We start from the raw sequence: 17432 nt of genomic DNA on the forward strand, positions 1-17432 counted from the left end.
GACATATAGTGCCGGGTCTTTTACTTGTTTATTGACCAACAATCTCTTTCAATTGGAGTAATGTTCTTGGTTTATTCAGCTAGTTCCGATTTTTAAGAGAAAGGAATCTAGTTCTGGACTACAGCGGGGTCATTAAATACCTCATCTGCGCGAGGTCAATGTGTTTGGAAACATAGTAAACTTTGTCGTAACTTTTTGTAAGCCACAACTCTAGTTGAAAGAGAATTTTGTAACATTTTGACATATTGTACAGAATACTGAATTACTATTTGGACATCAAATATCACCGCACATTCGTTTGGGTGTTAAGGTTGAAATTAATATGTTCTCCAATTTTTGGTTGTTCTATATTTTTTCCTTTGACACGTTTTCGTTTTCTGATCTCCCTAGTTTTTAATACGATCCATTTTCCAAGACTTTTTTGACTGTTCTCGCTTCATAGAACACTTTTTTGGCAATGTACGTGATTCCCAGATACTTTTTTGATTTTTGCTAGATCATCGCTCTCTAGACTGTTTTTTGACTACACTTCTAAAATTATTTCTCTAACTTCCTAGACTGTTTTTAGATTTTTGTCAGATCATATTTTTGATTTCGTTCTGTTTTGATCACTTTGCTTCAATTTTGATTATGTTTAAACAGGTAAGATCCGTTTTTCTCTTCTTCCTCGTCTTCTAAACTCTTTCTTTTGATATGTTCTCGTTCACGAAACTCTCTCAGTCTCTTTCTTGTTAACTTAAACTTAAAGTTTTATTTCATTTGAGGCAACTAGATTAGAGCATAATTTGTTTATTTATATTTTCATTACCTATTTTTTCAATGTTTATTGTCTGTTCAAATTCTTAGTAGTTATGGCCTAAAATGAATAAATTGATAGATTTTAAGATGCTAAGCTTTATAGACTGTGAATCGGTTGATCGTTGATCAACATCTGGCTTTTTTGGCAAGTGCCTTTAGGAGTTTTTTGCTTTATCGCTTCCATCGACTCAAATCGGGTCCCTTTCAAAGCAAATCTTTTTCTCACCCTTCTAACCTTTCATGGAAATCTGAGCAGACCCGTTGACGCAAGAGCTTTTGGTCAGGAGTCAGATTTTTTGGCATCAACTTCGCACAGACTTTTGTCATTTGTAATTCCTCCTGTAAAATTTCTCTAACCATTTCTTTATCAGCGTTTACAGCCTCGGCAATCATCCGGATGGTCATTCGACGATCTGCATGCACAATTTGATTGATTTTGGTGACTGTTTCAGGGGTTGAAACAGTCACAGGGCGACCTGGGCGTTAATCATATTCAGTGCTCTCTCAGCCATCACCAAAGCGCTTACAATACTCAAAAACACGCGCACGAGATAGAGAATTGTCCCCGTAGGCCTCTTGCAACAATTTATAGCACTCAGTCGGGTTTTTTTTTTTTCATTTTTCCCATCTCGAGTGAACTTGGTGTGCATCCACTGAAAAATAAACACGGTAGATTAATTCAAAATATGGGCGACGAATTATTGAGAATTTTTATGTTCTCATAAATATTCCAAGGATTATTTCGGTATTACAGTAATGAGATACATTCTATTATTATTCTCTTTCAAGTATCGGTTTCAAAGAAATGAATCGCATCGTTAAGGCGGAGCGGATAACAAAGATATTTATTTTCTAACTGTAAAAGGAGAACTAACAATATTTTTCTGTTTAACAAGCACTTTATTAGTGCTTAGAATCTATTTATTTTCATTTACAGGATGTTAGTTGCAAGATGACAATTCAAATAAGGTTCCATCCCCTATATGTGCAAAGTTAATTAACACTTATTTTTAAATAAGGGTTTTCAACCCTCTATCTTAGACGGATACAACACACAATAATATCACAAAACTTGATTGTAGTAATCTGGTGAGAAGTGTAAACAAATTTCAAGTACCAGAACGTAAAACAGAATGTGTTTGTAGTAGAAAAAATGGTCTAGGAAGCGGAGACATAGTCAAACAAGAGTTTAGGTTGTGAAAACGTAGTAAAAAATCAGAAAAGAGTCGATAAAGTATATATTTAGTCAAAAAACAGTCTAAAAAGCGAAGCTGTAATCAAAAAGTGTCTAGGAATCATGTACATTGTCAAAAAGAGAGTCTAGGAAGTATGACGTAGTCAAGAAAGGATCAACGGAACGAAAACATAGACAAAAAAACTTGAAAATAGGGTCGTTTAATAAGAACTGGAAACATATCGAAAGAAAAAGTTTAGAGAAGAGAAAAAAGTAGAAAATGCAAAAGCAAAAGAAAAGGATAGTGTGCCTTATTACATTTTTTTTTTCAAGTCACTAAACAAGTCGCATTTTTTTCATACCAATACTTTCATAATACTACACGATACGATACTTCAATATTGCGCAGAGTTTAGAGCCGAATTGAGACGGCTAAACTGATTTATCAGCAATAGCGAAAGGTGCTACATTTGTAACAGAAGGTTGCCAATATTTCTACAATACCATGAGTTTACTTTTTGGTATAATAATAAAATTTTGATTCGGCAACGGAAAGATAGAGAGAACGAACCAAAAACATTTTTGATTTTTTTAAACATCGGTTTGCTATCATCAATTCTACTGTAAATTTCGGTGTTTATCAAATATGGAATTTGGTAAATGCATTTTCATATTTAACATGAATGCGTAGAATGTGGTGATGGACGTATTTAATAATGTTGAGTGTTCCTGATGAAATACCACAATATTCAGTTTAACATGTTTGGTGTTCAATTATTAACATCCTGAATGCAACTAAATAATTTTAATAATTGCATTGGGCTTTAGTCAGTTTACTTTAAAGTTAAATCCGAGATAGATATTCATCACATTTTCCAATTTCATACGGAACTTCAAAGTTCCTCTCACGTACAAAATTCATTTTAAAATAATGATTGGAAATAAACATAATCACATTTCTCTATCATAAAACGTGTATTTTTGTTATTTTTGACTCAGTATCTCACTTTCAGTATTTTAAACATTCCTTCATCTCTAGGACGAAACTAGGAAAAGAACACTAGAGGAATACCACAAGGATCAGTGATGTATCCCTTATCATGGTTACGAGTGTTTAATGAAATTCTAAAAACCGAGAAGGCTATGAAATATTGACTTTTTTAATAAACAACAATTTAAATTTAACTAAATGCTTAGGAATGATGTTATACTACAAGCTTTCGTGGAAAAGGATTTCGGAGGACAGAATAATAACAGGAATGAATGCTTTCTACACCTGGAAAATGTTTGGTAACAAATAGGGATAACAATCTGAGGTTATATACAGCAATCACTATCCTATCAGAATCTACGTCTAAGTAAATGAAAAAATAAACAAACAAAAATAATTTTACAAAAGTGCAGAAGATAGCAGCACCGGAGACATGAGAAGGACTACACAAGCAACACTAGAAGTAATCCTATGCCTCCAGCTTATACAATTGTAAATAAAAAGTGTGGCCTCAAAAGGCGCTTTCCAGTTGAAAGAGAGAATCTTCGGGACAAAAGAATTATGGACATACAACAATCCTTCAGGAAATTGGTGAAATAGGAGTAAAAATAATAAAGGATTTATAAACTCAGCCATATATTCACAAAAACGGACTTCAAGGAAAGAATTTTTTTCGTACAAGAGAAGAATGGGATGAAAAATGCATCATCCATCTTAATCGTACGAAATTGAAACTGGATTAAATATTTTTCAGTCGGAAAACACAACTATATACATAGATAGCCAGGAAGCTTTGAAAACAGTGGCATCAACAACAAAACCAAAAGTGGTAATAAGCTAGACACATGGTCTAGCAAGCAATGATCCAAATCGATTTGGTTAGAGATCAAGGAAGAGAGAACTAAATAAATTAGCGAATAAATCAATCCAGGAAAGTATTGGAGTCATTACTAAACATTGTACTGGTGGCAGAAGACTTCAGACATGGGAATGGATAACACAGAATGTACCAGAGAAGATCGAGCGACGTCGTTAAATGCTAGGAGGCGGCATAGCAGATTACCTCAAAGAAACAGCAGAATTAGACACAGAACAAGTAAAAAACGTCACTTTGGGTGGAAAATGCTCAAAAATAGGTAATAAAAAGAAAAAATGCAGAAAGATAGTTAGGTATTAGCTTAAGTTTCCAAATTATGGATAATAAAGGGCCTCAGACCTCCGAGTAAACCACGATCAATATAAATCGAGGTCGCCCACACAAACCTAACATATATGCATGATATTTTTGTAATACAAAATGTTTTTGTTCTATTGGGATACAGAAGATTTGTTTTCACCCCGTAGCGTTAAATTATGTGTATTCAGTACGTCACGATATAAGCCGTGATCAAACTTTCAGAATGTTAACGCGTACGGCGATGAAAAGGCGACCTTTAGGCAGTATCGCGTGATAAAAAAGACTGGTACATCACATTTAGTGCCTGTCAGAATCTTGAAAATACAATGACTTAATGGAGTCATACCTTTTCTGACCAGTCATTGAAAATATGACACTGTTTATATATGTGGTACAGACGATTCCAAAGCATGCAAAGTTGATAGAAAAATCACGCGGTATTTTCAAAAATGTTGCCAATTCAAATATTTTTGGTCGTTATTATTGAAGTTAAATTTAGTTTCTAATTAACACCAATCAAAACGTTTCATAATATTTCACATTACTGATCCGTTCGAGATAAGATGCTTCGGCAGGTGTCAATAACGAAGAGACTGATAATTTCTAAATATAATGAGCATTTAAATTGTGTGAAATTGCATACTCACTGTCTGATATTTCAGTTTGGACACGAGGTTATCGACTTGTACCTTAATTTTGTTTGTACAATTACCAAGATTATTCTGTTTGATAATACAGAATCAACAAATTTTCTAACGGTGAAAATTAATAAATTAATTGCTAACTACGCCAAATAACTCGTAATTAACTTCATAGTCAGCTAGGAAATTCTATGCCTTTCAGTACATAAATTACTGTTTTAATGATTCAATACGATTAAATCAAATTCTGACAGTTGCATTGACAGTCAACGTGTTAATTTAGGTAACCGACGTGTTATTTAATATAATTTTTTTGTTTCAGGTACGTATTTGGGTGAATCTATATTTGGTAAGTTTTGCCGGTAACGTGAGAAAATAGTTACCTGTGCAGTTTATTCAAAATTCTAAAAAAAAATATATTTCACCTCCACCTGCGGGTTTATTTAAATTCTTTTTGGACACTTCGTCAGAATTCGCGTTTGAGTACGTTTTCTATCCCTCTAATCGCTCTATAAACAAGCATTTGCTTTGTAAATATTTTCTCATGATTTTTTTTTGAAAATATTATATCAAGGTAAATATTGTTGGTTTACAAAAGATTATTTTTAGATTTGAATACGTTTGTTATTTGTTAATATAACAGTTACCTATTGAATTTACTACCTTTTTTAGTAAATAATTTATTATTCGTATACATTTTTATAAAAATTGTTCTCACATTATATCCATTTCATTTTTTGAGTACCAGTTACAGAGTGGATAGGACTAAGAACGCAAAAGTTTCTATGGCCATTTATTATTTAGAAAATGAATCCTTGATGAAACCTCGTACCAACTTCTCACTTTTAAGACCTTTTTATATGTTTTTATTGATAAATCGTCTCCATTTTAGGTCTCTGTTGATAGAAAATTGGTCCTAGATGACAAAAATTGACGTTTAGTCTTTTTTCGATATTTATCAAAATGAAAAAAATGTGAAAAAGATATTTATATTGGTGTGGATGAAATAATGACTACCTACCATAACATCGACCTTCTATACGGTAATGAAACAGAACGGAACATAAAAAATAACGAAGGAATTTTTCTAGTAACAATAAGATCTAAAAAAATGTCAATTATCTCATATAAGATCTACAAATACTTACTAACAACATGAATATCAAAATTCCTATTTGAAAAATGTGAAGAAAAAAATTGATAACATAATTCTGACGAAACAACCCATTCATACGAGGATTGCTACTTTGAGTTTGAGATATGGCAACACCGATGTCAATATGTCAACATCTCGAGCAACCGTGGTTCGCTGGTTTTTCGAATTCAATCGGATTTACACTTATAACTCTACGTTATCACAAGGAAAAATGTGCATATGCCTTGTCGAATCCTTATCCTTTTATCAATATTTTTGAAATTTTCACATTCTACTGTAGCTTGCAAAAGGGAACAGAAACAAAAATAAACAAATTTGAATTTTTGGAATCGAGAATTCGAACAAAAAACGTGTGAAACACTTCCTAGTCCTACCAAAGGATGATTTTATAAGACGCATTGTTACTTGAGATGAAGAATGGATTCATATCAACAATCCGAATACTGGAAATCAGTACTTAGACAAAGAACAATTACCAGAACCATCAAAAAGAGAGGTCGATTAATGTACTTGGAAATAACTCCAGGTGGTCGAGCTATCAATGCTGAGGTATATAGAGAAAATTTTAACAAAGGAATGTCAAGGTTCACTTAAACAAAAGCGGGCTCTTACAACAAGACAATGCTAAACCACATACTGCGAAAGTTACGCAAAATAAGATTGAAGAACTTGATGGTATTGAATTGCCTACCACATCCAACATTTAGTCCGGACCTTGTCCTGTCAGATTACTATTCATTCAAATCCATTGCGAAAGAGATGATGAAGATGCGGTTCGACAATTTTTTTCCATCTAAACCACAAGAATTGTTTTATCATGACTAAACTGTGGTTTGAAACGATAGAATTCGAATATCAAGGCTTTCTTTTTGCATGATTATTTAATAGATACAGTGAACATTATAATCCGGCTTTATTTATATATTCCATTACAATTGAAATCGAATGCATTTCTTCCAAAATCTTGACTCTGAAGTACCTTACAATGTAGTGACAGCTCTGTTCTGTCTGGGCTACACTACACAACACCAACTGTCTTCTACTTTTAATCTCGACACTAGCTCACTAATTTACTTCTTTTGGGTCTTCTTAATATTTCAGTTTAGTCCAACGGCTGGATTTTGTTACATTCTGGGGGTTGTGCCTTATTGTACTTTCTCTTGCAAGTCACTAAAGAAATCGCTGTTTTCTACATACCAAGACATTGATAATACTTGACGATACTTCTGTAGAATCTTTGTGTGATTTCAATATTGCTTGAGTAGATACACCCTTAAAATCGTATGTGGTAAGCTTTAGAATAATTTGTTAATTTTTATCTGATGGATGCAGCTTTGCAGATGGAATAAATAAGATTGTTGATAGTTTTTGGTATTCATCTATTGTCGGTAACTGCAGTGTCAGTAAAGTGATTTGTACATCCATTCAAAGTTTCATTTTTATTTTTGTGTTTTGTGTAAAGAAAAAAAGTATATAAAGATGATAATGAAACGCTTGTTCAACTTTTTTTTACTTATTATATTATGCTGCTGTTATTAAAATAAACGTCCCTCGAACTACATTAACCCTTCAACTTATCAAAATTAAAAATTTTGAGCATCCGGTAAGCAACAAACATTCATTTTCCGCCAAGTCGGAAAGTTTTTATAAAAGTCTTCAGTTACAGAGCATCACATAACATCGCAAACGTAAATTTACTTGTAATACCCCACTTGGGAACACTTATTTCTAATTATACAACCTCTTATACCCTTAAGTACGAAGGGTTGCATACCAGGGTCGCTGAGAGCGCGATTGTGAAAGAAGGTATTTCGAAAGTAAAATACTCAACTCTGAGCCAATAAGTATTATATAGTATTAGTCGAGAAGATAATTTATCTTTGTTTTTCATTTTATTCACTACAATACGAGGGTTGCTACTTAAGTTCTGAGATAGACAAATATTTATAATTGGTTATGGCTTTATTGTATTTCAATTCTTCATTAAGATCAATACACTTTGGATGCATTCCAACCAATTGTCGAAGCATATTTTTCATTCTGTTAGAGGTACCTCCAAAACATTTGAACGCATCAATCGCTTAGTCAAATCTAGACGGGAATAAGAAGAAATAAGATGAAGAATTATTCGTCTTCTGCGATTGGTATCCCTGATTTTTTCGATGACTTCTGGCGAACAAATACTGATGTACAATTCATAATTGACCGTTCTACCGTGGCTACATGTCCAGTTATTCAGGCGACAATTTGCTTGGAAGTCCTTCAAGCGTGAACAACTTTTGTTGGATTTGACTCATCTAGAAAGACCCATTGTTGTTTAGTTTAGAGTTTATACGAATAGATCTATGATTCTTTCCCCATCACGATCTTGTAGACGTTTTTTGAAGCACCGAGTACTCAGGAAAATAGCGGGAAAAAAACTTTTAAACAGAGATGGTGTGAGAATCTGGATCCAGGAGGCTGAAACTGAAGAGGAAACAGGTTTTAAACCTACCATACAAGAAGGAATCATGGATGTGGAAAGACAGACAAGACATTTTGCGGTCAAAAACCCACGAAGCAAAAGCGATTTGTGCAACAACGTCTTGTCATTACGATCAAGAAAGCCTTTGGACAAATTTCCTCGCAACCGACAACGACCTTCATATTCAAATTCATTTGACGTGATTTAGGTTTTCTCTTATTGCTTTAGGCACAACTACAATCTCCAGTAATAATTTTGCTAACGAAAACTGAAACCAGAAAGTTATGAAGCTTTCCCATTACATAGCTTACTAAGGATTCAACTCGGATCCATATTATTAATAGTTAAAACATATCAGGATTGAACAGATCAAACACACGATGATTGACGTATGAACGAAACTGGATTTAACATATGGAATACATCATTGTCATCTAGAAGTATTTCTTACCAACTATTGATGTTGAAACTTGACTGTGTACTCCTCAATTTATGAGGTGATTGCGAACAATATCAGTGTTTCCGTTCACATCATCTCTTTTTTTCAGCCTCGGTTGTTTGTTTTTCCAGATAAAAAACTGTCGCTCGATAGGGGGAATCTCGATAATAAAACGAATTGAAGTTATTTCGCAGGCACACTGATTTTATTTTCCAATTAACACAATCAGCAACAAATTATCCAAAAAGCCGAAAACAAGTAATGGTAAACGGGTGACAATGTGCTTCTATTACATAAACAATGACCTCCGCAGGCTACACAATCAGGCCAGTCTCATTAGCATAGATTTGCATCGTGCCAATATGGTTGCCGTCGGCCGTCGCCCTCCGTTTCCTAATTCATTGTCTGTTTCTGAACGGATATACTACGGTCCGTACAATACCTAAGCCGCATTCTTCACTTTATGGACCAATTCGTCCTGGAAAAGGATAAAAGAGATGATGTTGCGGGAGAGAATGGAATTTTTCAATGGAGGAGATTTAATATATGAGTTTAAAACGCCGACAGGGAACTTAATATTCTGTATTTTCAAATCGTAACTACTCGTTTCGGAAACGAAAAACACAAAGATGGTAATCTCTTAAACTAATTTCACGTTTTGTTAAGTTTACAGGGATATTGAAATGGGAAGATAATAATTGATAAAGGAATTTCAAATAAAAGTTATCTGCCATCATGTGATCGCTGGCAAATGACACCAATTTTCATAAAAAAATCATCATCAGCGTTGTGGCATTTTTTGAAAAAGTCACTTGTTGGTGTTCAGTTTCGTCCGACTCATATTTCTTTTAGAAAGACGTTGACCAGGCCATTAAATTCGATTCCTACCGCTAGAGGACGCTAATAATCACTTCGTTTTATCCTGAATTGGATGAAAAAGTCAAAAAACTTAAGGACTTTCAGAACCAACACTAAAATTGATCATATCTTAAACCCTTCCTTTAATCAAGAAGGAGCTAAGATCATATAAAAATACATTTGACTTTTATTTAAATCTTATCCAAGCCTTTCTCCATCTCCTTCTTCATTGATTATTCATTCCATTGATTTTTCTCATAACTTTTTTTAGTTTCACTTTATTCTTTAATCATAATTGTCAATAGGGCCTCTATATTATACATATATCGTCAAATGATTATGGCTTAAGTTATCCATAATGAAATATTTGATCTTGTTGTAAATGACGTACCAAAGAAAATAATTGGACTAATAAATGACTGTCAATAAAGTAGAGATATCTCAGGTTTCTTCTCATCTTAGTCCATCCATCTTCATCATCCAATTAAGGACCTCTAATTTCCTGTTTGGACAAATTCTCAATATTTGCTTGTATGACAATATTTTAATTATCCAACCTATTAGCAAAACACTCTATATAAGAGACCACGAAAGAAACAAACTCCAATTTCTTGTTGACTCTATTTCACGGTCTTGTGAAGATGAATCGTTATGTATATTTGTATGGCTTTATTATATACACTCGGACGTAATAGAAAATAAACGGAGAGACATTATAAAAATGAAAAAAAAAAAAAAAAAAATGAAAAATGGCTGTCAAAGGAAGAATCCATTTAATAAATAAACTGTAGCGACATCGAAGGGTGGCCGGAATAATATATGGGAAAATTCCGGGACTCTTAACCAATAGTATTTCTTTATATTGCTATTGAGTTGCTGTATATATGATTTATACCATGATATTTGGTTTTATGTAATAAATACCAACTTTTCGAAATTAAGACTATATCAATAGGAATTTCATGAATATTTATCGCATTAGCACGAAACCGATATGGAAGGTAATGTGACAAAAATCCATGAGTCCGTATTGGCAGACCGCCGGTTAGATGTGCCGAGAGAGTTAAAACTGTGGAAATTTAAGAATCACGTGGGTTATATCCTGCTTGCAGGATGGGTGTCGCGTTTGCTTGCTCCAGACAATAAACGAAACCTAAAACCACTTCAGAGTAGTATTTGAAGCTACATTCGTCATTTCGAGACAGTCGACGAAACATAGATCCATTAGAGACCACGGATTTGTTGAAATAGTGCATTTTAAGATGATGAATATCTCGAGGCAAAAAATGACAGAAAAAAATTGGTCCTGCTTGGCACAAATTCACACTTATGTCATCGCTACGGCTAAATTGGTCGAATTGAGTAGCGCAAACTGATATCCCAACGTTAGTTATCTCCAGATATGGCCCCGGGCGATTTCCTTTTGTTTCCAAACTTGAGAAAATCATTTGCCGGGCAGAAATGTGAATCGCACTAGGAAGTTATCGTTGCCACAGAGGTCTACTTAAAAGACGTCATTAAAATGTCTTTCTCAGATTGAAAAAGTTGAAGCATCGCTATGTCAAATGTATAGAATTAAAAGGAAACTAAATCGAAAAATAAACCGCTACTTTCTAAAATTTTTTCGGTCTTTTTACTACCTTGCGCAGAGTAAGCTCTTCAGATACACCTTCGATTGCGCAAAGAAACATATTTTACAAACTAGTGCGTGAAAAATTTTTATTAACTATGGAGCGTAATGACTAAGAGTGAGAAACTCACAAAACTAAAAATCGAAGATAAAATTTAATAATTGCACCTTTATTATCAGTATGGTTAATAATTGAAATCATCTGTTGTTTTCTCAAATTGTGCTAATTTTGATTAAAATGTTCAATATTAATAAACGCGTTATAGTTTCTTCAGAAGTAAAATTAAACATACTTTACGCACCAGTGCGTAAAGGAAATTACTATTAAACTTTTGTATTTTGATAAAACTTTCGGTAGTAGAAAAAATATTGTCTGCAATTCGAATGTTAAGGCTTTTTTTAGACTTGTCGCATTCGTCAAAAAAGGCTACTTCACACAGTTGTTACATAAATATTTATTTTATATTTTTGAATTTCTATGGTATACCAGGTCTGGCGATTGAATAACGAGACTGCGCGCCTAGAGGGCGTCCTATACGGATGAGGTAAAAAACGAGTAGTGCTTTGGGTGTCTATATATCTTGTCTATGCACGTTCCAAAACAAGTTTCCGTCACTATTATAGTATTTGTGCAGTAGCTGTTTGAAACGAACGTATCAATCTCAAATTTCCCGTAAAATTGAAGAAAACTCCGGCTGAGTGCTAAAAATTGTTGCAAGAAGCTTATACGGACAGTTTTCTATCTCCTGCGCGGGTTTTTGAGTGGTGTAAGCGCTTTGGTGAGGGCACTGAAGATGCCCAGCGCCCAGGTCGCCTGTGACTGTTTCAACTCCGGAAACAGTCACCAAAATCAACCAAATTGTGCTTGCAGATCGTCGAATGAGCATCCGGATGATTGTCGAGGTTGTAAACGCCGATAAAGAAACGGTTACTCCTGACCAAAAGCTCTCGCGTCTGCTTGAGTCTGCTCAGGTTTTCTTGAAAGGTTAGAAAAAGATCTGTTTGGAAAGGCACCCGATTTGATTCGATGGAAGCGGTAAAGCAAAAAACGGCTGAGCTCCTAAAGGCACTCACTAAAGAAGACTTCCAGCACTGCTTCGATCAATGGAAAAAACGTATGGAAAGGTGTGTGTATGTAGAATAATTTTTATAATAAAAAACCCTTTTACGTAACCAGTTTCGTTATTTAATATCCAGACCTCGTACCTACCTAGTTGGGAATTCTAAAGATAAATGTAGAAAGTTGTTAATAATTTCAAATAAAATCAATATCGTCTCACACTGATTTACTTGATGATGGACAAAATTGTTACTGTTATTAAATTTTATAATTAAACATCATAATAAGTCGAATAAATTGATAAAATTCCATCATTATATATGTCAAAAAGAAGCAGATCGTCAAATTATGGAAGTATACAATGAATAAAATAAATAAGATCACAGTTTGAAAGTATTATTCCGGAAAGAAGGGAATGTAGAGCAAACAGTATAGCTAGACGATGGTAAATCATCATCGTGACCGCAAATTCAAGTATCTCCTGCCTCCCATGAAAATAATTCTCATTAAAATTCATTATTACGCGGCCACATCTTTTACATATTTCATATTGCAATTAAAATTCAATTTCAAGTCTTCACACATTCAACCTCAAAAGGTGAAAAGGGGAAGATGCTAATGCCATTTTCATTCCGTCTTGTCATCATCCGGCAGAAGCTTTTCTATATATTTGTCATACTGATGTTATATTCTGAATTAAAAATTTTCGACGCGTATGAACTGGGAACGTCTGAGTCACTTCAACGTCATGATTATAAAGTATGATGTTCCAACTTCATAGCAGACATGAATGTATAATTTTGGAAAACTTATCCTTAAGACAAGAAACTGCCAGAGTAATATATTACAAACATACACTGGAATCTCCCACTCAAATTTCAGTTCTTTATAGGGAACATAAAACTTGGCGGGATATTAAAGGGCTTTGGTAGCGTGCAAGGCCTGAACTTTCTAACGCCATGGGCGGTTCCTACATTCATTTACGAGCATTAAATTTGCAAAGCGAACAGAAAATTGCACCGTAAATATCGATTGCCAGGTAAATTATTGCAACTAAGAATACATTGTATTGTACATTACAATCATACATTTGATTAATTATGTATTATTGCAAAAATAAGGGATAAAAGGGGATAACAATTTGCATACCTTTAGATGCAATAAGAAGACGAAAATACCTGAGATATTCATTCGGGATATTTTGAATAATGCTTTATAATAATCATCAAATAGTATAAATTTATAAATAACATTGTTTTTTAAACTCAAGTCCTTCATATAAGGGCCTAATTACCAGAATTACCAGTTAGGATGAAGCATCCAAGCAGTTATTATTCTGTGAATTTTCTGCACATTTTTTTGAAGTTTACTAAACTTTCATCTCGTGTCTCTTAATTCGGTCAACTAAACTTGCAGTGGCGGTGAACTTAACGTCGGTCCGAACTTCAGCAAATCTGCCACGCCATCATTTACACCGTAAACACACTTCGAAGTTCGATTTAATTGACAGGAAAATCGACTTTGCATACGTACGACTCGCTGTCCTATTTCCAGCAACTACGTAATTTAATTTGAGAAAAAAACAATCTTCTTAAACAAATTTTGTTTTAACTCGTGATATGACATTAGCCAGTACTACTTGAACCAAGTCGTTCATTTGCTAAGAACTGATGACATTTGACAGTTGACATTTGACAGATGCTCGATCTTATAGCTACAGATACAGATACTAGATACAGTATGTGTCCACTGTCCTATTAGAAATAAGAATACTGATTCTCTGTAATTTATGCTCGGGGTCTTTTGCTTTTTTACTGGGGGTAAACTTTATAATGTTGAAACAACTTATCACTTCAACACACACTCAATTATCTCATAAACAAATTGTAGATTGTCCCTGTTAGATTACAGATTATTGACTACTTCGTACAAGTCCCTTTTTTCTGTTTATGATCAATTATGAAAAATCACACGTTATTCATAATAGTGCGTTGGGCATCTAGATATGTTGTATATGGACGTCCCAAGACACGTTGAAATTGAAAAAAACTCCGACTGAAGGCTATAAATTGTTGCAAGAGGCCTATGGGGACAATTCTCTATGTCGTGCGCGTGTTTTTGAGTGGTGTAAGCGCTTTGGTGAGGGCACTGAAGATGCCCAGCGCCCACGTCACCCTGTGACTGTTTCAACTCCGGAAACTGTGACCAAAATCAACCAAATTGTGCGTGCAGATCGTCGAATGAGCATCCGGATGATTGTCGAAGCTGTAAAAGCCGATAAAGAAAAAGATAAAGATAAAGAAATTACACTTGACAAAAGTGGTGCTAAAAAATCTGACTCCTGACCAAAAACTCTTGCCTCAACGGGTGTGCTCACATTTCCTTGAAAGTTTAGAAAAAGATCTGCTTTGTGCGGTTCCCGATTTGAGTCGATGGAAGACCTCCTAAAGGCACTCAGAGTATATTGAAGGGGAGCTTTCGAATGTAGAATAATTTTTATAATAAAAAACTCTTTTTACGTAACCAGTTTCGTTATTTAATAGCCAGACCTCGTACTCTAGATATAAAGTGTACTACACACGTTAACGTATTGTCTGATGTAACACATCTTCTTATCTTGAATGAGAATGAGGTCAACTTTGGTGTAGGTTTACGTATTTTGACCTTATGGAAAAAGGCATTCACCTCGCCACTGCGGAATTCCGATTGCGATGTCACGGGGTAAAACGGCGACGCTCGAGAGAAATGCCGCGCCACCGTGTCTCCTAATTATAATGTAGTGACGTAATTACAAGACGCGTTACGTGTCTGGATCTCAGGTTATTATAGAAGATGATTAATACTGCAATTATACACTAGTCCCTTCATTCTCTTCTTTCTTTGCTAATATCGGTTCGAGACCCGATTCTTTGTTGATCGTTAGAGACTGAGATTTATTGGAGGAGATTTTCCCCGTCTACATTTTCCACACTGATCTCTTTTCTGAAACTTCAATACTGTTTGAAAGTTCTTTTGTGAAGTCGTTGTTATAGGTACGATAAGAAACGAACTTTCAATAGTTCGGCTATGGTGATTTTAAATTTTCTCGGCGCGTTCGGAAATCTGGAAAAGTAAGTAACTACTTGGAAAAGTTCGAGTGTATATATGTATGGGTGACGAATATTATCGAGATACCATTGTGATTCGTATTGTATTTTGAAACAACGTTTACTCTATTCACAGAACTTTCGTTGATATTCGCGTGTATTCTTTAGAATCGTAACGATAAAATAATGAAACTTTTTAGTTGAAATTTTTTCGATGAAACGTTGTCAAGTTCTCAAATGCAATCATAAATCATGCAGATAGATGGCGCTTTCTGTTACATCAATCAAGTTAATTGTTGAATCCTAGAAAATAAGTATGATGTAGTGCTATGATTCCACAATCATACAAACATAACCTTTTTGTAAATTAAGGTTCTATTTACCATCAACTATATTCTATCAAACGGGCACAGTCCCAGGACTTCACATACAGTCCAACATCAGACAGATAGATGGCGCTTTCTATTACATCAAACGTCTCAATTGTCATAGTATTGCTGCATGCATTTCGTTCAAAATATACGGTTGTAAACTATAAGAAACCCCAAAATGAATTCAGGACGTCGCAATGAACGGAGAGGGTAATGTTTTGATTTGACAAAAAACATTTGGAGACCATTATTCAAAAGAAGACAATTGTAGTTTATAAAGATATGAGGACTTGCACAGCCGTTAAGAAATTCACACAGGTTGATAAGAAGCTTATTATAGAGTACAAATAGTATATTCCGAGAGTAGTCTCGTTATTTTCTCCCCAAAAGAACAAAGGAATCTATTAATCCAGACAAATCGTCTTGAATGAAGTATACTCACAGAAATATCATTATAGTTTGGTCAATTAAGTTCTACAGAAAAGTTTTTAAAGAATATTTCGCAAATGTACCATTTAGAGGACCTGGAAAGCGCAAAATTTCAGTTGGACTTGCACCATCGGAAGGCAGAACAAGCTACCGTACTTGTGATAAAGGGTATTGCCTCTTCTATATCTCGGGTGCTGATTGAAGATTTTCGAACATCATTTTTTTTGATGTTTTCGTCGTTAACAGAGTTAAATCGACGACTCGCATGAGGCAAGCTTTCTAGGACTTCACGACCTTCCATGAATACTTTGTGCAACTCAAATATTTCTATTCGCGTAGAAATAGATTCCCTAAAACATTTCTGCTGTATTTTCAACTATTCTTCAGCCATATTTTCATTTTAAACACACCATTGATGATTTGTTTTTTCGCATAGTAAATAAACACATAATACTTGGTTTGAATTTGGGCCTTTAATATCTTTATACCGTTACTTTATAATATTTTGGATTTAAAATTTGATATCAACCTAAAATTCTTGAATATCCAAATGAAATATCTCGTTTGCGTGGATAATGTTTTGTATCTTGCAGACCATTCAATAAATCTTTGTCTTCTAACTTATTGCAATCAAAACAGTTCTAGAAATTGCCTCACAGTTCTCTATAAAGTACGCTGTCTTGTTCAAAAAGATCTGCTGGAATCTATTAGAAAGATATTGATATAGATATATCTCGGCGTCGGAAAAAAATATCTCAACAATTCAAAAAGAAGTTGATTATATGTTTCATGAATTTCGATTGGTCAATAACGAAAATTTCCCGCAATCTTCTACAAAGGTCATTAACAACAACAACCTACTAAAACTAGTAATCGAAAAACCGATCTGAACTAATATGACTATCTGCTTTTTCAACAACACAATCTTCGTAGTCATAAATTCGTTACTGACTTTGTTTAAATTTTCTATGCTGTTCTTAAAGCACCTTCCACGTTTTTGAAACATAAGGGAAGAACTTCACGTCGTTTTGCAATAGAATAATTCATTTTGAAAGTAATCACAAAATATCTAAATCAATTATCAACAATGTCGCCCTGATTTCTTATTATTATTATTTTTTTGTAATATTTGTAGTAATTTACTTTTGATGTGACACA

At 34.2% G+C, this 17432-nt stretch overlaps 1 protein-coding gene across 13 annotated transcripts in view; it reads left to right on the forward strand.

Moving 5' to 3' along the window:
• LOC130898343 (protein muscleblind) overlaps positions 1-17432 on the forward strand; it is a 559833-nt gene that overhangs the window by 349493 nt on the left and 192908 nt on the right. For 3 of the 13 annotated variants that reach the window (XM_057807595.1, XM_057807593.1, XM_057807594.1), the window contains exon 3: positions 5104-6251. The exons of the other annotated variants lie outside the window; for them this stretch is intronic. In XM_057807595.1, the coding sequence (XP_057663578.1) occupies positions 5104-5160 (57 nt within the window). In that variant the 3' untranslated portion in view covers positions 5161-6251. Of the gene's footprint in view, positions 1-5103; positions 6252-17432 lie in introns of those variants that run through there. 13 annotated transcript variants of the gene reach the window in all.

Source organism: Diorhabda carinulata, chromosome 9 (assembly GCF_026250575.1).
Source record: "Diorhabda carinulata isolate Delta chromosome 9, icDioCari1.1, whole genome shotgun sequence".
Classification (NCBI taxonomy): Eukaryota; Metazoa; Arthropoda; class Insecta; order Coleoptera; family Chrysomelidae; genus Diorhabda; species Diorhabda carinulata.